Source organism: Eptatretus burgeri, chromosome 7, assembly GCF_056783735.1.
Source record: "Eptatretus burgeri isolate ZD-2024b chromosome 7, Ebu_testis_v1, whole genome shotgun sequence".
NCBI lineage: Eukaryota > Metazoa > Chordata > Myxini > Myxiniformes > Myxinidae > Eptatretus > Eptatretus burgeri.
In genome coordinates, this window is record NC_140967.1 from 5,394,126 (window position 1) to 5,418,895 (window position 24,770).

The window sequence follows — 24,770 nt, forward strand, 5'->3', positions numbered from 1 at the left end:
ATTTTTTATGAATTGAGCTTTTGTCGTCAAATTTTCACCAAGCCTTTATTTTGAGAATATGGAGAAGACTAATTAATAATATGGTCAAAATATCAAAGGGAAAAAACACAGTGAGTACAAGTAGGCATCAACCTAATTTTTCCCCCCATTCATCCTGATGTCCCTTCCCGCGAAAAATGTCTCATACACGATGATGGGCTTTAACAAACCCCTCCGGTTTTTTTTGTTTGTTTGTTTGTTTTTTTGGGGGGGAGGAGAGAAGGGAGGAAGGACAATTTTTTTCGTGCGAAGAGTGCTTCAACCGCAGCATTGTTTTCGTTGCCCAGGTTGTTGTAGCTGTTGTTTTCATCAAGTTTAGTTTGAGTACGAAGTGGACATGGATGAGCTTTCCATTTTGAGATGCTTTCTAGTTTTATTATGGTTTGTGAATCTTCCATTGTGCAGTCAATGCGAGCTCAATGAAGATACATCCGGGAGAATATGGGGTCATATATATATATATATATATATATATATATATATATATATATATATATATATATATATATATATATATATATATATATATATATATATATATATATATATATATATATATATATATATATATATATATATATATATATATATATATATATATATATATATATATATATATATATATACTCTCATGGAGAATCTGGTAACTGTTGCAGTGGTTAAAGCAGGTGGATTCACATCTGCCATGGTGGGACAAATTGGAGTGCATCCAGGCAGCCTTTGTGACTGGAAGAAGTGTAAGGCTAAGATGTTGGAAGTGTATACTACAGAGGAAACGTGGTTGCATTGGAAAATTTCATCAAATGGAGGACATCTTGACCATTCTCTTCCAGCACTTGGAAAGAGAAAGCATTCTCTAGTCTGCTACTCCAAAACAAACCGCTGGAAGTTTACAACATTCGCTCAGTGTAGTATACACTTGTATAGTGAATTCAGAGACAGATATCGACAGCACAGTACCAAGCTCAGCATCTTCAAACTCATTCATCGAAATAGCACGAGATCTCAGCTGACAACTCCTCTGCCCTTTTATTTTTTTTTATTCTCAACTTCTTTTACAACTTTGCAATTTACAACAACCTACAGAAAAATCTGGCATTGAGCAAGGGGAGTCATTCACTGCAGATGTTTGCTGGCAGACCTGCTTAAAAATTCATCACGGCTTCCACTTTTCATCCATGCATGGAGAGAATGCAGGTGTGTGTGCCCATGCATGTTCATTTCAGATTTCATCTTCTGTCTTTTTTTGACCTTGCATTCTGGTAAAAGCTTTCGATGGTGCTTGTAAATAGACAAAATGATTTGAGCAGTACTTTGGAGTTGTTTCAGAAATCCCTCACGCTCTCAGCTGCACTTCACTGCGTGAGTTACAACACCAGGTCGACAAGTTGCCAAAGCACCGTCATGTTTAGTACTGTACCTGTTGTTTAATGTTTAAAGGGATTTGTAAATCGACCATTTTCTGTTGCTCGCAGTGTCGTACCTGTCGAAAGAAATACTCATGGCGTCATCTGTACACTGCATGCAAATGGTTATTTTGTTTAAAATGGTCATATTACGATTCATTTTGCAACACGATGAAAATATAGTGGAGTGCAGATAAACTCCAATTTATCCGATGAACTGGGAAGAAAATAATTAAATAATCAACGGACTGGGTACTTATTTAATTAAATATCACATGAATTTGTTTGTCTGTGAGCAGGGTATCTCAAAAAGTTGTCTGGATTCGAAGGACATTTTGTGGACTGGTTGGGTGTGTGACAAGGACAAATTGATTAGCTTTTGGTGAAGATCCAGATACAGATCCGGATACTATAATTTTTAAGTGATTCTTCACCATTGAGAGATTGTGCCAAATATGACAGATAGCATGATGTCTCAAAAAGTTGTGGAAGAGTTATTATAAAACTTGGTGGATGAGATAGGTAGGTGACCAGAACAAGCCGATTCAATCTACTTAAGTAGAATATTTGAATGATCATTGTGACATCATTGGTCACGTGGTGTGGCAGCAATGTTGCAAAAAAGGAGAAATGTTTCTCAAAAACTGCTTCTTGGAAAAAATTGAAACTTAGCACCTGTCAATTACTCCACATGGGGAATAAGTGTGATTAAAAAAAATGATGTTATAAGTGCCTTTGTTATGATGTCATAATTGCATATGTAGAATGCTACATCCGATCAGTATGGAAAATTTTAATGGTCATCTCGGGATAAATTGCTCCACAGAAAAAAAACAAAACAATTATATCATCGGTCATGTGGTTCAGCAGCCATATTAAAACGACAACAACAAAAAAAAAACCTTCAAAAATCTTCTCCGAAACGGCTGAAGAAATCGAGGAGAAACTATACAGGTATGACTGCCTATCCATGAGGAACAAAAACTTCCCCACCTATGACATCAGAGGTCATATGGTTTGGCAGCCATATTGGATTTCCTCTGAAACCTTTAAAAATCTACTTCTCAAGAATGGCTCAACAGATCAAGGGGAAACTTCACACACATGTTCCCTAAGCCTTGGGGATACCAGGGTGTTCATGAATAATTGATAGGTCACATGGTTTGGCAGCCATATTGGATTTCCTCTGAAACCTTTAAAAATCTACTTCTCAAGAATGGCTCAACAAATCGAGGGGAAACTTCACACACATGTTCCCGAAGCCTTGGGGATACCAGGGTGTTCATGAATAATTGATAGGTCACATGGTTTGGCAGCCATATTGGATTTCCTCTGAAACCTTTAAAAATCTACTTCTCAAGAATGGCTCAACAAATCGAGGGGAAACTTCACACACATGTTCCCTAAGCCTTGGGGATACCAGGGTGTTCATGAATAATTGATAGGTCACATGGTTTGGCAGCCACATTGGATTGACAGAAAAAAAAAATTCAATTTTCTCACTTGAACTGCTGCATCAAACAACATGAAACTTCAAAATTATAATGTAGCATTGATGGGAATATCTGTTTTAAATGTCAATCTGATTGGATGCATGGTCTGACAGCCAGAATTATTTAATTTTTTGAATCAGTGTTCTCTTGGTGTGGTTTTTTTTTTTTTTTTTTAATAAGGCTCACTTGGCTGTGCCTGAATGGGTTTGAGGATAGAGTAGTAGCAGTTGAAACCCGACTCCGATACTTTTTGAACAAGGCTCACTTGGCTGCTTCTGGATGGGTTTAAGGGTAGATGAGTAGCAGTTGAAATCCAAGTCCTATCCAGGTTCCTCCTGATGATTTCGTCTTTGCTTTTTGCTTGTTCGGGTTCCTTCTAATGACTTCAATGCTGCACCTTTTTTATTTAGTCTTCCATTTGATTTGAATATTATATTTATAATTCCAAATTTGCCGCCAGAAGTGTTGGCTTCCACCAAGTCCTTCTCAAGACTGCACGGGGTAAGTATTCCAAATGAATACCATCGAGATATATATGGAATTGTATTTTTTCTGAAGATTGAGAATATTGTTGCGAATCTGGAAACCATTATCGCACTCATCATTCAGGTCCTTTCGCTCAGTTATCTCGGTAAGTGCATGTTCCATAGATAGCTCACCTTCCATTGTTTAATGGGTAAAAAATCGATGAAATGCGCTGTGATTCATTTTAATAGTTAGGGTTCCATCAGAACACAAAGAAGAACGACCCTCCCCCTCCTCTGCAAAGAGGAAGAAGAACCCTCCCGTCCTGTGATGCAATGACGTAAACAACTCCCACCCACCCGCGGTTGTGCGGCGCACGAGGGCATGAGTCACTCCGGGAGCGGGGGAGGGGGCCGATAGGAATAAAAAAGGGACACTCTGCTTGGGTCTTGTTCTTGGTTCTTGTTGGAGAGTTGTTCATCGGAGGAGTTGGTTCGGGTTGTTGTGGTTCTTCTTTGGCCTGGTGGTCGAGGAGTGTCGGCCTGGTTCAAGGGTGGTCGAGTTGGTTCGAGGTTGTTATTCTGCTGGTGCTTCTTCGAGTTGGCTGTGCAGTCGGTGGTTCAAAGGGTCGTGCTGGTTCTGAGTTATCTTGGTTCGGCCTTTGTTCTGCTTCAAGGCCTCATCTTGGTTCGGCTGGCTCTACTTGGAAAGCGACGCATCTTTGGGAAGGCTCGATGTTTCGTCTCACCAGCACGTGGTCCGGAGCGCGAGGGGATCCGCTGGACCTCGGGAAGGATCGCGGCTCATGGCGATTGGATCCAGCTCACCCTCGCTGGAGCCAGGGTCCGAACAGCTTGAAGACCACATGAGGTGGAGAGGTTCGAGATAGGTTCTGGGTTTCAGCTCATCTGTCCCTCTGAGCTGAAGTCTTTATTAAGTGTGTGTGTGTGCGTACGAGTGTCCGTGGGCCCGTCTAACAAGTAGAGAACTGTTTAGTGTTTTGTGTGCTGTAAATGATTGCATTTCATTTATTGTATTCGGTATAGTTCTGCTCTTGCATGCTTCCCTAGTTCCCCGATTACTGTATAAATAAACCCCAATTGTTAAATGTTTTCAGCTCGTCACGTCGATTCTTTCATTGACTGAGCATGTTGTGTGTTAGGAATTAGAAGGCCGTTGGGCCGCCGTAAGGGGACATTCGGACCGACGGTTCTCGGCGATTAAGCTGCTCAGAATCGCGCACGGGACAGGCTTGCTTAAGCGGCTTGTTTCGTACGAGTTCCGTCGAGGGCGTGGAGGCTCAAGTGGATCGCCACGTGGTCTCCAGGTATTTTGAAGAATTGGCAAATAACCCTGTACCACGTGGTAGAAACATTGGCCCTTCACGGTTCTTGCACAAGGACCCGTCGGCTTCAGACTTATCCGGGCGACGATCTACATTCCGGGCGATTGGTCGGGCTGACTCGACTTGCAGCTCCGTCAGAGCGGTCAGCTCACGGCCGACCCCCCCCCCCCCCCAACTACCGTAACACTATGTTTGTTTTAAAAGATTATTTGGTTAAAAACATGCGTTGGTTAATGATTGCATCAACCATTAGCATGCAATAATCAATTCAGGCTCAGATGGAGACATGGTCAAAGAAGTTGATTTGGACAACTGCACACTTTGCACAAGCAATAATTGGGTTCTTCAGCTTGAGAGTCAGCTGGATACTGTCTGGGAGCATGAAAGAGATGACCTTGTAGTTCCAGCTCAGTTATGATGCTGACTTCTTACTGTGGGAGAATTTGACAACTTGCATCTCATCCCTTCAAGTACACTAGCCAATGGCTCATTTCATGGTACAAGCATTGTTCTATTGGTTCACAAGTCAGTAAGTGACCACTATATTTGTTATGGGGGGGTGTCTGTCTGTCTGTCCCGAGCATAGCTCTGTGGGTTTTGATCTGATCCTGATAAAATTTTGGTGCGAGGTTTGTATCATGATCTAGTTGTTTTCCTGAGAATGGGCGTGCTGCACCCATTATGGGCGGAGCCACGCCCAAAAAAATGTGTTTTTAGGGGTAGCCGATTTCAAGTTGCATCTTCTCCTTGGGGGTTTGGCGAATCTGGCAGCGGTTTCGGTATTTGCTTTGCCCAATGGCACCTGCATAGCCCTACGGAGCTCGATTTTTCATTTTCGTCCCAAGGTCAAGGTCACAAGGTAAGCCTGGTGTTGGCGCAGTGGTTAGGGCAGTGGCTTGGGATCCAAAAGGTCCTGAGTTCAAGCCCCGTTGGGCCACTGAATTAATACACCAGGGGGTTTACTCAGCCTGTCATCCTTCCGAGGTCGGCGAAGTGAGTACCAGTGTACTGGGCCGGTGTATACCCCGGTTAAAATAGGTGTACCATATCCCTGTGTCGTAAGAGGCGACCAGGGTTGCGTCAGGAAGGGCATCCGGCATAAAACATATGACAAATCACAATGCGGATCATACGGATGATCCGCTGTGGCGACCCCTAACGGGAGCAGCCGAAAGAAGAGGTCAAGGTCACAAGGTCACGAACTTAGAAAATGTCAAAAAAAATCAATAAATTGGGCATCGAGCTCCTAGGGTTTTCAACTGTTTCGAATGAAAGTTGGTATGCAAGTAGTGCTCTTCGGGTACTACAACTTTCATCATTTACGTTTTCCCGATACCCACCAGTTTGCCTGTGGCGTCCCCTCGAAGGTGAAAAAATAAAAAAGGCGAACTGTGTATATTGCTCGTGAACCATCGCCGTCTCCAGACTTATTTCAATCTTACACTCAGTTCAATATGGGAAAAAAGCAGAATGACACAAAATTACCCTCTCCCAACGAGTCTGACACCAGTCTGCTGATTGATGTGCAAGAATCACTGAATAATGGTTCAAGCACCTGCTTGGTATGAACGGTTGACAATGATGTTCTTATTAAACTCATTGGTAAGTTCCCATATCGAACCACTTTGTGCAGTGCTGAACACATTTGGGTAGCTTTTGGTGGAGTCATAAACTTTACATATTATCACATCAATTCTATCTGCCATATTCTTCGTGAGGATAAATCTCTGGCACTGCCAGTCTTCCATAGACTCTGACACAACCTCGGCCTTCTTTGTGAAGGGTAAAAATTCAACATGGGAAGCATGGGATTGCTATCCTGAAATGACCTAAGCCTTCACCTTCATGGCATTAAAACATTATGCCCCTATAGCTATATGCTCACCACTTTCAAATTATGGAGCACATTATCACTTGCATAAGTAATCAAACCCCTTTGCCTAATTTATCCTAAATCACTTCAGGAGCAAATTATTTGTTTGGGGGTAACAAAATAAGTGTAATAGGTGTTACTTGTATGTAGTTAGTGATTTAACTAAAAAATTAAGCTCCCCCACTTGTCTAGAATTTTAAGGTGCAACTTCACTTGGTCAACCAGCAAGGGAAACATGAAGACCACGGAGTTTCCCAAAGAAGTGACATAATTGGTGGAGAAGCATCGTTCAGGAGAGGGTTATAAGAAGATCTCAAAGTCACTCATTATCCCTTTGAGTATGGTGAAATTCATCATTAAGAAGTGGAAGATGTATCATACCACCGAGACTCTATCCAGATCAGGTCACCCATCTAAACTCAGCAGCCGGGCAAGCAGGAAACTGGTCCGGGGTGCAACTGTAAATCCAACAATGGCTTTGAAAGATCTGCAAGGTTCCATGTCCGAGATAGAGTTCAGCGTTCATCAATCAACAATATCTCGTTCCATTCACAAAGCTGGCCTCTATTGACAGGTGGTTAAAAAAGAAGACATGACAGAACAAGTATGACCACACTGTGGTCACAACTTGACAAAATTCAGTAATGCGGTGATTGCGAAATGCGCATTTACAGCACTCTCTTAAAAGATGAACAGTGTGATTGTGAAACACATTTACTGTGCTATTAAAAGATGAATTTGTCACCTCTTATCCATGTCAACCTCCGCCACAGTTATATCAGAACGAGCTGTTTTGTCACAGTCATGGATTGTTTAACGCCGTTTGGGGCCGTTCAAAAACGACGTAACATTTATAAATTTATTTAACTTGATTACATAATGTAATGCTTGATTCCCATGCGTTCTGTGATGGATCGCACGTTCTGATGGGTTTGATTAAACCTTTCCATTATTCGACTTGTATTATGATTGGAATTTTCGGAGTCCCTCATTGTGATTGACACTCAACCCAAACAAAGCCAATGGAAACCTGATGCAACAAAGCCGGATAGTGTATCATCGGCAAAGGCTTACAGGCCTAATGTGTTCAGCCCACCAGAAAACCAAGATGGTGACGATATCATTATGTATGGGTGCTATGGTGGGTGAAGTCAAGCAAAAGATGTGGTTGTGGTCTGGCAGCTGTCCAACCAATGCATGCACTTTTCATAAATCAACCACCAACAAGAACCCCAACAATAACAGCAGCAGCAACACAAAGCTATTGTAGACCTGCAACATGTCGCTGGTAAAAAAATACTCATCTCAAAGCTCATATGGAGTTTGTGGGGGGGAATTGAATCTTAATGATACTGTAGGCATGTGGAGAAACGTTTTTTTGCTCAGAGGAGACAAAAATTGAACAATTGAATGTCTGGCACAAACCAAACACTGCACATCACTGTTAAAAACATCCCTCCTGTCAAGAATGGTGGTGGCAGCATCATGTTATGGAGCTGCTTCAAGGATTCTCCTGTACTTTGACCGACCACATATATCTATCTATATTTCTGTATATATATATATATATATATATATATATATATATATATATATATATATATATATATATATATATATATATATATATATATTTCTGTATATATATATATATATTTCTGTATATATATATATTTCTGTATATATATATATATATTTCTGTATATATATATATATATATATATATATATATATATATATATATATATATATATATATATATATATATATATATTTCTGTATATATATATATATATATATATATATATATATATATTTCTGTATATATATATATATATATATATATATTTCTGTATATATATATATATATATATATATATTTCTGTATATATATATATATATATATATATATATATATTTCTGTATATATATATATATATATATATATATATATTTCTGTATATATATATATATATATATATATATATATATATATTTCTGTATATATATATATATATATATATATATATTTCTGTATATATATATATATATATATATATATATATATATATATATATATTTCTGTATATATATATATATATATACTTATATAAAAATATACAGTTCCTATAGAAAGTCTACACCTGTTTTCAAAATTTTTACCTTTTGTTTCCTCATAACCTGGAATGAAATTGCATTGAATCAGACCTTTTTCCACCTTTATTTACACCTCATCACCCACAACTTCCAAGTGAGACACAAATTCTTGAAATTTCAAAAAAGTTTATTAACAATACAAAACTAGAATATTTTGCTTCGATAAGTGTCCACTCCCCTTAAAATAGCACTTGTAAATTATCTTAGGTGTAACCAGTCACCTTCAAAATCACATATCAAGTTAATTGGCCTCCACCTGTGTTAAATTGTAGTGATTCTGTATATTTCAGAATAAAATCAGCTGTTCCTGAAGGTTTCCTTTGCTGGGTGGTGCATTTCACAGCAAAGACTCAACCATGAGCCCCAAGGAGCTTTCAAAAGACTTCTGGGATAAAGTTGTGGAAAGACACAGATCAGAGGGTGGGTATAAAAATATTTCAAAGGCCTTGAGTATCCCTTGGAGCACAGTCAAGACTATCATTAAGAAGTTGAAAGCATATGGTACCACCAAGACCCTGCCTAGATCAAGACCCTCCAAACTGGATGACCAAGCAAAGAGGAGACTGATCAGAGAGGCCACCAAGAGGACAATGGCAACTTTGTAAGACCTACAGCCCTTTATGGTAAAGATTGGTTACTGTGTGCATGTGACAACAATATCCCGAGCACTCCACAACTCTGGTCTGTACGGTAGGGCAGCAAAAAGGAAACCATTACACAAAAAAGCCCACCCCGAGTCCTGTTTGAGGTATTAAAAAACCACTACAGAGATTTTGAAGCCATGTGGCAAAACGTTTTGTGGTCTGACAAAGCAAAGATAGAACTTTTTTGACTGAAATGCAAATGTTACATTTGGCACAAACCCAACACAGCACATCACCAAAAGAACACCATCCCTACTGTGAAGTATGGTGGTAGCAGCATCATGTTACGAGGATGCTTCTCATCTGCAGGGACTGGGGCACTTGTCAGATGGGGATGTTTCTCATGAGCAGGGACTGGTGCACTTGTCAGGATAGAAGGGAAAATGGATGGAGCAAAACACGGAAAAATTATTGAGGTAAACCTGCTGCCCTCTGCAAAAAAGATGAAATTAGGATGGAAGTTCACCTTTCAGCATGATAACAACCCGAAGCACACAGCCAAAGCTACATGGGAGTGGCTAATAATAAGTGGCTATAAGGAGCAAAATGATAAATGCCCTTGAGTGGCCCAGTCAGCCCTGACCAAAATCCAATCGAAAATCTGTGGCATGACTTGTAGATTGCTGTCCATCAACGTCCCCCACGCAACTTCACTGAGGTTGAACAGTTTTGTGCAGAAGAATGGGCAAATGTTGCCCAATCAAGGTGTGCAAAGTTGGTAGAGACCTATCACAACAGACTCACAGCTGTAATTGCTGTTTAAGGTGCTTCCAGCAAATAATAGCTCAGTGGGGTGGACACTTCTCCAACCAAGATATTCTAGTTTTGTATTTTTAATTAATTTTTTGAAATTTGTAGAATTTGTTCTTCCCTTGGAAGCTTTGGGTTACGACATGTAAATAAAGGTGGATAAAGTCTGGTCTAATGCAATTTAATTCCAGGCTGTAAAGCAACAAAACGTAAAAATTTTGAAAGGAGTTGTCGACTTTCTATAGGCACTGTCTGTATGTATAACGCACCTCCTGACTGGTATGGTGAGCATCGCCACGGATTATGTCTTGCATGGTAAAACCACATAATCCGCAAAGAGCAACCATCACTCTGCCACCCAGACAATTGTTCCTGCTAATGCAAACCATTCATCCAGAAGGCACGTGACGTAATCAGCGGGTAAATTGAAACATGTGGAGTGTAACGAGCAGTCCCCCGATCCTCATTGGACATCGTCCTACACTGCAGCCTCAACTCCAACCAGAGACCTTGGCCCAGTGACTCTGTCGAACAGACAAAGACTACATGGTCAACATCAGTTAAACATCAAGTGGAGCTGCCTCTCCAGATTTCGGGCTTATTTGCCCTCACCAGGATGGCATATCGATAAATATCTCACTAATGATGACCACATTCGTTGTGTATATATCAGACGCACCTCCTGACTTATGGTGAGCATTTCCACGGATATTGTTTCTATAACTCTAACCACTGACTCATATATATATATATATATATATATATATATATATATATATATATATATATATATATATATATATATATATATATATATATATATATATATATATATATATATATATATATATATACATATATATACATCTCTTCCATTATAGACAGATCTATCTTTTTGAAGTGGCCAGAGTCCACTGTAACGTTCCTAACAGAATTGATAAAAATGATGGACGCTAAATTCCACAATCTCCCCTTCATTGAAAGATTTGCAAAAATTCACAAGGGTCTGTGCAAGAAGAGCTTTATCATGTACAATGTCATTTTAACGATTTTCAAAACGTACTCCTGAAGCGATACTTTACCGAAAGTAATTCAGCCTTTGGTTTATGAGCCCTGTACAAAATGACCACTGCGGTTATCTGTCATGGTAATTTACCCTCAAGTGTTGTACATTTGAGCGATGCGGTGTTCCCCATAAAATCCCGTGATTTAAGCGCACCTGCTGATCATCAATTGTGAAATTAAAATAAACCAATTTTACATTTTGTTTGGAAAAATATTTTTATGAAAAGCAAGCCAGTACTTGGACTCCAGATTGAGTCGAATCAAACTCGTACTCACTCAGTTTCAATGCAGAGATCTTTATTTTATTGCATGGTCTGAGGCTCGAGGAGGAGATGCAACACAAATTACACACATATACAAGAGACAACACTAGACTTGACTTCACAGAAACAGCAACGAAACTTGGGAGAAGTGATTTGACTCATCGCTGTTTGACTCATCACAGTTGACTCATCACAGGAAACTAAGGAGAAATGTTCTCTTTCCCCATGGATGCCAACTTATGAGGTTTTTTTAATCCATTCTTTATCCTTTAAAAGCTGAGAGTCAAGCAAGGAAGCAGCCAGCACGTTTTACATTTTATGTACATCAAACACAAACTAGTTTCAGTGTTTCCCCCTCCTCTCTCAACTGCCGATCGTCAAACCCTGTTTGTTCATTCCCTTGATGTTTGTTCCATCGTCAGTTCTACCTTGCTCTACCATGAACCTCACTCCTGTAAAGAAGAAGGAAAATGTTGCCCTGAGATGGAGCATGTTACTACAATGGGGGTAATGGAGTGTTTTTAACCAATTGATGCATCCTGAGTGGCTAATCCATTTGATTTTCGATGCACACATTTCAATGCAATTAAATCAAAAACCACCTTGTAGGTGGTGTCATGTAATCACAACTACTCTTCGAGTATTTCTGACTGTTTGATTAATTTGGGGTGAATCTGAAGGTAAATTGTGTTATTGCTCAAGTGATTCGAGAGGATTTATGTGGTTGTGAACCATGAATGTGAAATTGACTGAATACATAGAGACTGTGGACAATTGCAACCCAAAATTTTCGATGATGCAGCTTCACCAAGGACATGTGCACAGAATCCTGGTGTCGAAGAATATGGGTTTTTACAAAAAAGAGAAAGCCTTCAGACTAGAGTCAAACTCGAGTCGGTCTGCATCATCGTCCAAATAAGGACAACAAACTTCTTCAACCAAACATTGAGAGATGTATGGTGAGAGAGAAGATGAAAAGGCATTTTTGGTGTGAACCCTTCTTCAAGTCAAGAATCGGACCTTCTTTCTCATGGTGGTTAGCTAGCAGGTCTCTCTCTCTCTCTCTCTCTCTCTCTCTCTCTCTCTCTCTCTCTCTCTCTCTCTCTCTCTCTCTCTCTCTCTCTCTCTCTCTCTCTCTCTCTCTCTCTCTCTCTCTCTCTCTCTCTCTCTCTCTCTCTCTCTCTCTCTCTCTCTCTCTCTCTCTCTCTCTCTCTCTCTCTCTCTCTCTCTCTCTCTCTCTCTCTCTCTGAAAGAATTTATTTTCGTTTGAAGAAAGAACCAACTTATGTACACATCTGTCTTAAAGGCCATTCCCTTTTGTCCCAAAACTTCCACCCAGTAATGGTGATGTTAAAGCTGAATAACGCATTTGGCTGTATTTCATGGACACCGGAAACACCAGCTCCCTTCGGGAACATTGGCAAGTCATTTCTCAACCCCCCCTCCTTTACGGGGGGGGAGAGGGGGATGGGGGGGGTATGTTACCTTGGATACTACCAACACGTATACAAAATTTGGTAGAGACTGGGCCAGCCATGTTTTTTCTATGATTTTCAGATGTGCAGTACAAATGTATGTACATACATATATACATACATACATACATATCATTGCCTTATTTAGCATAGTAGAATTTCAAGCCATGCACACTAATGACAAGATTCATACACATTTGATGAATTATGATTTTACCATTTCATTCGTTTGAACAACTCTTGGGAAGCGTGCTTTGCTTCCGATGTGGATTATTAAAAATAAGATTGTTCGTAATCTCTGATTTCTTTCCATACAAGTTCATTATAATCATAATGAGATACCAAATAAGTTTGTTAAAAGAACCTTCATAAGAGTAGTATGCCTCGTGTTGGCTTAATGGTTCAGGTGGTGGATTTGGGATCCTAGGATCCTGAGTTCAAATCCCACTCGGTTGTTGAATCAATACCAGGTGGGGTTGACTCTGCCTGTCATCCTTCCGAGTTTGGCAAAATGAGTGCCACCTTGCAGTTGTCCTGTGTTGGAGTGGTGACCCATCTAGGATTGTACCCAATCACCAAAGAGACTGCTTTGGCAGCACCAACGCTTTGCACAGAGTATGGTCCTGATGGATGGATGGATGGATTGGACAAGTAAGTTCCTCCTGTCATGTTTGGGACATCGGGCAGCAAAATAACCTTAACAACTAGAAAACTCAATGCTACATATGACTGTGTAAATCAGGGCGTCACATTTGGCTCTAAATAATTTAGTATAAAGACTTGAATGTGAAAAATGCGAAACCAAGAAAGAAATTAAAATTAATTGCTGATTTTGCGCTTTTGCATTTAATAACCGATGGATGTCCTTTGCACCCTTGGAGAGGATAAAGTTGTGGACGAAGTTAATTAGAATGTAAAAATTGAAAAAATAAAGAAATAAATAGAAATAAAAACGAAGAAAAGTTGTCAAAAGGCAAATGTTTGATCTCAGGAAATGTATTTTTTAGAATTCCGAAGGAGTAAACGTGATCCTAAGGAGATGATTGAGGAATACATGAACGAATTGTTCCATCAAGTTGAACTTGAACAAGAATTAAACCCGTGGTGTTGCTGCACATCCTGATGCTGTGATCCCAGATTAAGATCCCATATTTAGGTTCACAGAGCTGACAGGATGGCCTCGACCTAGAGGTCCTAAGCTTTCTTACCTGGGTTTGAATCCCGACGTATCTCTAAACTGTCATCCCAGTTTTTCACAGTCAGGGTGATTCTTCAATATGTGTGGTGCCATCCCTCGGATGGATGTTAATCTGGCTGTCACATCACCAACATTCGTTGGAGGATGTTAAAGATCCCACCATGTCATTTGCGAAGAGTAGGCGAGCTATCGCCGAAACCTTGGACAAATTGCAAATTCCTGTCCGAACTACTGCTGGGAAGGCAGTGGCAATCCTAATGTCCTTGTAATTCACATAAAAGCACACTGGTAACTTTTAATGTCCTTGTACAAGTTCTCCCGTGAGTTTCTGATCAAAATAATAATGCCACTGGTTTTGAAACATTTAAATAACCTTCCTGTTCCCATCCGGTTTAGAATTGTGATCACGACTCTTCCTGTAATGTTATAAGAAGGATCATTTAACTGAAACAGGCTTGTATCTGAAGGTTAAGCGAAGTCAATGTAATATTTTCACGATATTGTGAGCAGAAATCATTCGTTTTATCAAGTGGTCCAATACCCAGACTCATCCAGTTATGATTGTTTTACCTCTTGAACCTATGTTATAGGCCAAGGTCATGTGACCTAAGAGGTGCATATTTTGACACATGTGAAACTCGTGATCCCTGTTTCAGACATTCCATTGTGTTCCACTTAAGCATTTTCAGATTGCTCTTGTGCGTGACTTGAAAATAATAATTCATTTTCATCGAATTAACCTGTGTTACCTTTATTTTTAAAATGTCGCACTTATATATTACCATCCCGTTGTTGTTACAATAGTTGTATTAAAAATGAAATGTTTGGGGTGAGCTTGGTACCATATGTCCACACGAACGTCCCACATACAAGTACTATGCTCACCTTGTTGCGAGTACTGTCCTGCTTGAGAACTCGTTTCTATCTCTTGGATTTTACCTCCGCCACCGAAGGTAAAGGAGGTTATGTTTTCACCCCTTTCTGTCTGTTTGTTTGTTTGTCTGTTTACAGGATATCTCAAAATGTTGTCGATGGATCCGGATTAAATTTTGTGGACAGCTTCGGTGTGTGACGAGGATGAATTGTTTCGATTTTGGTGAAGATCCGGATCTGGAAACGAGAATTATTTAATATTAAAGTAATTCTTCACCATTGAGAGATAGGGCTATAAACCATATAGTACTGTATAGCATGATATTTCAAAAACGCATTGGGCCCGATATGTTCTCATGGATCAGGCATTACGTGGCAGAGGTTTGCGCTCTTCTGAGTGCCCTTTTAGCTATGCATGTCATGATAAACCAGATGGACATTGGCATTAAATGATTCTGCTTCTGAACAGAACACTTGCTACAAAATAACAGCTAACTTTTCAAGGTCACTTATTAAGGGGTGAGCTATCTCCGCTGCTTTTTACGGCCTCATTCTGCGATCAGAGTGTGGGCAGCTGTATCTTGGATGTTGAACTGTGCAATTTGCTGTACTATTTGTATCTGTTCACTGCTAGAGGGCACAGCTGATCCGTGAAAGGCAACTTTGAACTAAATGATTGTGTTGCCACCTCAACCTGTTTTTCACACTGTTGAACATGGGGATGTTGTGCTAAATCAATGCACTCTGATTGTGACTCCTGTGACCTTTAAAACACTATTTGCTTCTGGCTCGTAATGCTTCGACTTGACGGTTCGGTTCGAGCATCTAACCGGTTATTAAGGTTCTCAACCTGAATTCGGCCTCATGCATGTATTCTCTTATTCTTTTTCACTTCGAAATTATTTTTGACATGTAATCTACAGCACTCCGCTCGTAGTTTGATATCGTGGCAGCATTTTCAAACTGCGAAGATTAATAATTCCAGATTCTTGCCTTTTATTGTTGCTTCAAATTTCAGGGTGGATATTCCCTTTTTTTTTCCTTTTACAATCAGGAGAGGAGGGTGAAAGTTAATGATATGCATTTATGTGAACAGCAAGGATGTCCTAACGTTGCAACAAAGGTGGTCAAATTGTCTTGAGATTATTTGATTGTTAAATTTACTTTTACCACATCGTGGTCAACAAAAACTAAATATCTACCTTCCAAGCAACTCCGCATACACTTAAACACACCATCTGTTGGTCCCTCTTTGTTCATCGATTGCGCAGATCGATGTTGGCTCATCTGTAACATGAACTTGAATGTCCAAACGTGGTCTGTTTCTCCAAAAGATATCACCATGTGTGGTTGAGGTAGCTCACAATAGAAAGTGAGGACATCACAAATGCAAATTGATGGATTTAGCCTGGAGAAGAGAATGATAAACATGATCAGTCATCCATTATTACTGGTATTTCTTTCCAAATGTCAAAATCTTTCTTTTGAACCGTCTATTTGTTCCAAAGCAGAATTCCATGAAACATCGTCTTGTTGTTTCAGCCAGGAGTTAAATATTGAGATGTTGCAGGGGTGCTGGCACAACCTTGAGAGACCTATACGACGATGATGAACACCCATTGCACCTGCTGTATGTGGATTATCTTTTGTTATGTGTGCTTTCGATGACCCTTTTCTCCATCAATATGCACTCTCTGATCTAGCTTCACTGTCCTTATTCTGAACGCACGCAATATTCTGGTAAAGAGGAAGTGTTTTTAACCCCACTTGTGCAAAGTGAAAAGCGGGGTTAAACAATTGGTTCACTTTGTCTGTCTGTCTGTATACAAATGTCAGTTGATGATCGACGAGCAACTAAATTTCGATCGAATTTTGTATTTTGAACACGAATCGGATCATGAATCAGAACACGAACCTGCAGTTTTGGATTTGAATTAGTCATGATGTCAAAGCCAAAATCTTTGAATTTGTATTTTAGTTCTGAATTTGTCCCGATCACACACATGGAGTGAGATAATTTTGCTCTCTCTCTCTCTCTCTCTCTCTCTCTCTCTCTCTCTCTCTCTCTCTCTCTCTCTCTCTCTCTCTGTCTCTCTGTCTCTCTGTCTCTCTGTCTCTCTGTCTCTCTGTCTCTCTCTCTCTCTCTCTCTCTCTCTCTCTCTCTCTCTCTCTCTCTCTCTCTCTCTCTCTCTCTCTCTCTCTCTCTCTCTCTCTCTCTCTGTCTCTGTCTCTGTCTCTGTCTCTGTCTCTCTCTCTCTCTCTCTCTCTCTCTCTCTCTCTCTCTCTCTCTCTCTCTCTGTCTCTGTCTCTGTCTCTGTCTCTGTCTCTGTCTCTCTCTCTCTCTCTCTCTCTCTCTCTCTCTCTCTCTCTCTCTCTCTCTCTCTCTCTCTCTCTCTCTCTCTCTCTCTCTCTCTCTCTCTCTCTCTCTCTGTCTCTGTCTCTCTCTCTCTCTCTCTCTCTCTCTCTCTCTCTCTCTCTCTCTCTCTCTCTCTCTCTCTCTCTGTCTCTGTCTCTGTCTCTCTCTCTCTCTCTCTCTCTCTCTCTCTCTCTCTGTCTCTCTCTCTCTCTCTCTCTCTCTCTCTCTGTCTCTGTCTCTGTCTCTGTCTCTGTCTCTGTCTCTGTCTCTGTCTCTGTCTCTGTCTCTGTCTCTGTCTCTCTCTCTCTCTCTCTCTCTCTCTCTCTCTCTCTCTCTCTCTCTCTCTCTCTCTCTCTCTCTCTGTCTCTGTATCTGTCTCTGTCTCTGTCTCTGTCTCTGTCTCTGTCTCTGTCTCTGTCTCTGTCTCTGTCTCTGTCTCTCTCTCTCTCTCTCTCTCTCTCTCTCTCTCTCTCTCTCTCTCTCTCTCTCTCTCTCTCTCTCTCTCTCTCTCTCTCTCTCTCTCTCTCTCTCTCTCTCTCTCTCTCTCTCTCTCTCTCTCTCTCTCTCTCTCTCTCTCTCTCTCTCTCTCTCTCTCTCTCTCTCTCTCTCTCTCTCTCTCTCTCTCTCTCTCTCTCTCTCTCTCTCTCTCTCTCTCTCTCTGTCTCTGTATCTGTTTCTGTCTCTGTTTCTGTCTCTGTCTCTTTGTCTGTCTCTGTCTCTGTCTCTGTCTATGTCTCTCTCTCTCTGTTTCTCTGTCTCTGTCTCTGTCTCTCTCTCTCTCTCTCTCTCTCTCTCTCTCTCTCTCTCTCTCTGTCTCTCTCTCTCTCTCTCTCTCTCTCTCTCTCTCTCTCTCTCTCTCTCTCTCTCTCTCTCTCTCTCTCTTCCAAACAGGAAACTTACTGTATTTAAGGACGTCATAAAGGACACAAACTACAGGCATGAAGAACTAATGTAACATGTTAAACAAAGTGGTGTAAAAGACTCTGCATCAATGGTGGTAAACTTCTGAATTTTTTTTCTACAACCTTTAAAATACATATTTAATTTCAATTGAATTACATACCTGAACACTGTAAAACACAAATCACATTGTTTGCACTTCCAAAAACCTCCAGTTTAGTAGTATTTAGGCAAAATTGTACGTGGTCTCGACCAATCAAATTTGCCACGTGCTCTGAGGGCAGAGTAATAGCGAGATTCAGACAAAATGGCGGTATCTGTTGGTGCAACCACAGAGGTAACTTTGTCCAAAAGATGTTTGTTTTTCTCAAAGGTCGTTCCAAAATCGTCAGTTATTCCGAGAAGAGTTGGCAGAACATTCAGCTCTCGGCTGTTCCGTTTGACCGATTAGCTTGGCACCTGTTATTCAACGTTCACAAACAAAGCTAACATAGATCGAACTCAGAAACCAAAGGAAGAGTTGAAAATACCTTCCCCATGTCCCGTTTCTCAAGAGTGCGTGGGATAAAGTGCTCTATGATCTGTCTAGTTCTTGTTGGTTTTTTTCCAAATGGATGGGAAGAAGTAAGTGCTTTATGAAAGTTTTCCAACAATAATCTTTCTTTCATTCATGGTAAAACTGAGACACCCACCTAACCTCCTTCAAACTGACATCACATTGGTGTCTATCCATCCATCGGGACCATACTCTGTGCAGAGTGTTGGTGCTGCGTAAGCAGTCTCATTGACTCTTGGGCACAATCGCCACTCCGACGCAGGATACCAGCAAGCTGGCACTCATTTTGCCGACCTCGGAAGGATGACAGGCAGATTCAACCCCACCTGGTATAAATTCAACATCCGAGTGGGATTTAGAACCCCTGACCCTCGGATCCCAAGCTCACCAGTCCACCCTAACCATTAAGCCAACACCAGGCATGCATTGGTAAAATAATAAATCTTAAGCCTTTTTAAGTGTTACATGTCAAGCAACATGCACCATTTTAAAAGTCTTTGGTATGACAAGGCCACGGCTTTAACCGCTGACCTCCCAGGCTCAGAGTGGACGCTCCAGCTATTATTACACCACCGAGTCTGGTAATCCTTCACAATATGACTTTTAAAATGTTGGCTAACCTTTGGTTATTGAACTATTCCTCCTTTCTCCTTAATAAATTCTGGATTGTGACACTGGTTCTCATGGCTTGAGGAACCTCAGGTTCTCATGGCACTGTGACCTTGATTCAAACATTTGTGCACGCAGGTGGAAACCCCGCCATTCGCTATGGGGAATGGTACAAACCACTTGTGTGGTTCTGGATCCTTATTGGACTCGCGTACTTTGCTGCCATGCTAAGCATGATCGGATACTTGCTCCACGCCCTTTCTCGCCGCACGCGCAAAGAGGTGAGGAACACTTTGTGAGGGAAATGTTGGCCACAGCGAATTCATAATGGCGACTTGCTAATGCACCCGAAATCACTTAGAGTTTGTGCTCACTAATGAGGAATTGCCAGGATGTTTATTTCATATTAATCGTTATATTTTATATCCACATTGTTAAGAATATCATATGTCAGATCATCTACATTCAGTGTGTTTTCCAGGAACAACCTTCCAAGTTGTTTTAATTTACATCGGTTAGAATTTTCCCGACATCGTGAGAGATCTCCCAGGATTTACCCCAAAATTTGCAATACCTCCTGATCTGCTGACGTATGTTTGCCTACAATAAAAATCTACCGATTTTAAATAATGTTAAGCCCAACATCGATGTGAGATCACCTGCACAAGCTATTTTTTATGTTACATGACTTGACTTAGTATGATTTAGATTTTAGAAGAATCGATCTGGTTAGTCCACTGGCCCTGTGAATGTCTCATACTTGATATGAATGTCTGGAGACCTAATTAGTGTTTTCTTTCCACTAACTTGTACATTTAATAAACTCTGTCTTCCTGGAAAAATCGCACCGAAGGTCGGGTGACATTCTGGATATCTATTTGGCAAAATGAATCCATTTCAAACAATCTGATACAAGTTCAGGTACAGATAAATTAAAGTCCGAATCTCGATTTGGAAAGGATTGTGTATAAGATGTTCCGTGGATTCAGCACAATGACCAGGCTCTCACAGTTTGTGTGTAGTCTGTAACCAGGACGTTTGGGTTACTCGCAGAGGAAAAAAAATGATGTGAACAAACAATAGCATCCTGAGTGTCACATGGGAGAGTGGAGGAAGGTGAAAAGGAATGGTGTTCTGATCTTCACATTTCCATAACATTTGTAACAGGTGAAGGGATCAATAATTAGAAGATAAAACAAAGCATATACTACTTTTATACTTGATGTCTGCTATATTCTACTACTTATATTCTACTCATGGTTAGGTGGCGAGCTTAAGATCCCACGATCTCGAGTTCAAGGCCCTGTCGGTCCATTGAATTAACACCAGGTTGGGTTGACTCAGCCTGTCATCCTTCTGAGGTTGGCAAAATGAGTACCAGTGTACTGGAGTAAAAACCATTTGGGGTAACCGGTGTCGGAGTGATGAACTCTTCAGGTTAGTTACTGTACTTGCCAGTGAAAGGAATCATCGAGTGAAAGAAATTCATAAACTCTTCCGTGGGATACACGGCCCTGGACCCCCTTTCATGTCCATGAACATTTTCCCTCCATCTTCGGGGTGTCAGCTGATAATTCACGATATAAAGATGAGCAGATATAAATTGTTAACCCTTTGCACTTGGGTTCTCTACATCTATTTGCTGCACACAAGCTCAACATTTGTAAGTGGGGAGGGGAGTTCTGAGGTTGGAGGGGAGTTCTCCATCATCCTGATGAAGGTAAAAACAAAAATCTACCTTTAGAACGTTTTGCTCTTCCAAAGTATTTGATATTCCAAATTGAATGGTCATTGAAATGTACTTTCCAGGAGGACATCTTTGAACTGAGTGTTATTTTCCTGCCGCTAAACAAAAACTCCTATTAGTGAGCAAGGGCCTGCTGTAGTTTCCCGTTTCATAAGATATATCCCATTTTCAAGGCTACCTGATCTCTTCCAATCAATAGTTGGTGAAGGAAGGTGAACTACCAGGCCAATCCATTCCAGGGAAACCATACTCTGTGCAGAACGTTGGTGCTGCCGAAGCAGTCTCCTTAGCTATTGGGCACAATCCTGGATGGGTCGCCACTCCGACACAGGATACCAGCAAGCTGGCACTCATTTGGCCAACCTCGGAAGGATGACAGGCAGAGTCAACCCCACCTGGTATTCCACAGCTGAGCAGGATTTGAACTCTGGATTCCAAGCAACCGTAGCTGAGACCCTGAGGGACACCACCGTGGCTGAGACCCTGAGGGACACCACTGTGGCTGAGACCCTGAGGGACACCACTGTGGCTGAGACCCTGAGGACACCACTGTGGCTGAGATCCTGAGGGACACCACTGTGGCGGTAATTTTTAATATTTTTAAAGTGAAGAATCACCTTAAAAAATAAAATAAATTTTTTTATCGTATCCGGAATCGGATCTTTACCAAAATCAAATCAGTTAGTTCATCCTTGTCACACACTCAACCTGTCCACCAAGTTTCGTCTAAATCCGTCCATCACTTTTTGAGATATCCTGCTCATGATCAAACAATCAAAGAAACAAACACACAAACAGTGGTGAAAATACAAGCTCCATCCACCTTCGGTGGAAGAGGTAATCATTAATGTTCTGTAAATAAGCCCTTGCTGGAAATTTGTATTCAATTATAAATCTTGATTTTCACAAGTGTTTCTATACTGGGAAAGGTGTACCACCTATTATCACATTTGACATATGCAAAATGTTTTTTGAAGAAGGTACACCTTTGAAACTGCTCATGAAGGGTAAAATGGTAATAAATGTCAGAATTGAATTGAGCAATGGGTGATCCACATTTCTCCCAAGGTGGTCGAGATCCGCGCACAAGCTGCTGAGTGGAAGGCGAATATGACTGCCGAGATTAAGCAGACGCGAAGGCGTCTCAGCGTAGAGATCCACGACAAGCTGCAGCGCGTGGGAACCAGTCGGCGACGTGTCAATGATTCCAGTGGACTGCGGCGCCATTCCGTGGATGTCTTCACCACGATGCACCGACAAGGTTCTCTGGCACTGACCCCTAAATCTGGATCGGCCGACGGTATTGCCGCCGGCTCTTATCATGGCAACTTGCTCCTGCCAAATGGACATGACATGGTCCATCACAAAAAGCGCCTTTCCAGGTAGCCAAATTAGAGACCAACCCTTTGTCTGTCTATTTGGACATGATTGACATTGATAAAGTAAAGTGTTCAAGCTCATGACATCCTTAGGCCTTTATAATGAGAGAGGAATACAAAGATCCACTGGAAATGCCGAATCATCGTGTGACTACAACAATGATGACTATCGTCACAGTTGGCCAGATGCCTAAAAGGACAACCAGAGCCAATTTCACTCAGGAAATTGATATTGACATCTCAGTGCCAGACATAGACCGACAGAGAGTGTATGGGAGGGGTGAGTATGAGATTGGAGGGAGGGTGGAGGAGATTTTCACCCCATTGACTGAAATTGTGCGAGCGCACCTGTTTCCTCAACAAAGCCATTGTCCTGATTTTTTTGTATAATGGAGGCACAACCCATCAATAACTTTTGTACCTGACAGCAGATCAAACTTTTGGAGACGTGAAGGGGAAATAATGCCCAAAAGTAAATTCCAATAAAACTTTAAATCATTGGCGAGAAGCAAGGTGTGCATTTATATTGTGTTGCCCGAGTGATCAATTATGTGCGAAATGTGCAGGGCTTTGCAGTTTCTACCATAGAAGGTGGAGAAATTCCAATGATTTATGAAGAAGGAAGCCTTAAAGGATGCGGTCCTCATGTTTACAAGATAACGGTGCAGGTGTGCTTTTGTTCAGATTCAAGAAAGCAGCAGAATGAAAACCATAAAATCTTCGTGCCACGATTTTTGCCGAATGTACATCACCATGATGTTCCTACATATCTTTTGGTGGCAGGCTGTGATGATCCTTTTTGTTTCTGTGTTCAAACATATCCACCGGTTAAGAAAGTTCGACGCCATACCGGTGCTGCCATGTTGTTTATGTGGAAGCCAAAAATGTATGATGTCATTATATGTATTTTTTTGTGGCGAGATGAGTATTTTTGCAATGGAAATCATGTTTCAATCAGAATACATAAAAATGCAAGTCGCGCTGTTGTATTGCATGAAGCTTGCTTAAGTGATTGGCGTAATATGCCATTTCCATTTTGAGAACCGGTTTCTACATAATGCTTCTTGTTTTGCCAAGGGTGTCGGTTGGAAACCACCTCCTGTTGCCAATCGAGTAAAGCACATCAAATTCCAAGTATACTTAACGCATTCCCAAAATTATTTGACCGTCGTTCACGGTCAAAGCATTACTTTTCCAAGTGCATCAACACGATATATTGAAACATTCGGCCTTCCCAAATCTTGTGCAAGTGATGTCTTCTGATTATGCTCATGATGAACATCTGGATCTTTATTCGAGGAGCTAAAACACACCATCAGATGTTGTTGATAACCACAAAAGGGGGAAAATACTCGCTTGGAGCAAGAAATTCTCCTTTCTTAAATGTACAATTTTACAAAACTGGAATATCATTTTGCTGTGAGTGCATTTATGATATCTAAGGAAGAAAGATGTGATGTCACACTGATTTTAACTGGATGCGACCTCAGAGGAGGCTCTCGAAAACATTTCTTCTCAACAAAAAGCGAGTTCGGGGTTTTATCGGAAGTCCAAAGGAGAATCGATTTTTAAGTGGAAAAATAAATTGGAAATTAACAGCAAATGACGTCACGCAAGCAATGCCAGTACAGTTGCATGCATCAGTCACTAATTCATGCCAGACACTTTTATACGAACGGATTTGTTCTGTAATTATGCCTTGTCCATGAGCTGTATAATGCTCCCAATAAACATGACATGTGCACTGAAATAAGTGGCATTTGAGATGGCATGATCACCGAATATACGGCTTCACATAATAAAGGATTTTCTTTTTAATAGCAAGTAAACCGGAATCGTGGTTGAGTTTCATATTTATTTCTCAAAAGGTAACTTGAAGCTCATCCGCTCCTCTTATCCATAACCTTTTAACTTTACCATCAGTAACTCCAGAATATTATGTCTTACTGGTGTCATTTTCGCCTGTGACGTTGCATCAAGATGAACAATCACTAATTTTGCGATCATCTTGTTTAGATCATGAAACAATTCATGATACAGCAATTGGATTCTGGGGTGAAATGTTAGTGTTCTATGAATGACAGGTCAGGTCAGGTGTGGGAGCATGCGCCGGGGCAGCTCGTCGCTGCATCCACTTTCCGCCGGGACTCCAGGGGACTCCATCTGGCAATCCCCCA

At 40.8% G+C, this 24,770-nt stretch overlaps 1 protein-coding gene across 1 annotated transcript in view; it reads left to right on the forward strand.

The window, feature by feature from the left end:
• Window positions 1–24,346, forward strand: part of LOC147022596 (potassium channel subfamily K member 2-like) — a 122,873-nt gene extending 98,527 nt beyond the window's left edge. The window contains exons 6-7 of the mRNA XM_085887324.1: window positions 19,606–19,748; window positions 22,283–24,346. Coding sequence (XP_085743450.1) covers window positions 19,606–19,748; window positions 22,283–22,600 — 461 coding nt within the window. The 3' untranslated portion in view covers window positions 22,601–24,346. The remainder of the gene's footprint in view (window positions 1–19,605; window positions 19,749–22,282) is intronic.
• The last annotated feature ends 424 nt before the right edge of the window (window positions 24,347–24,770 follow it).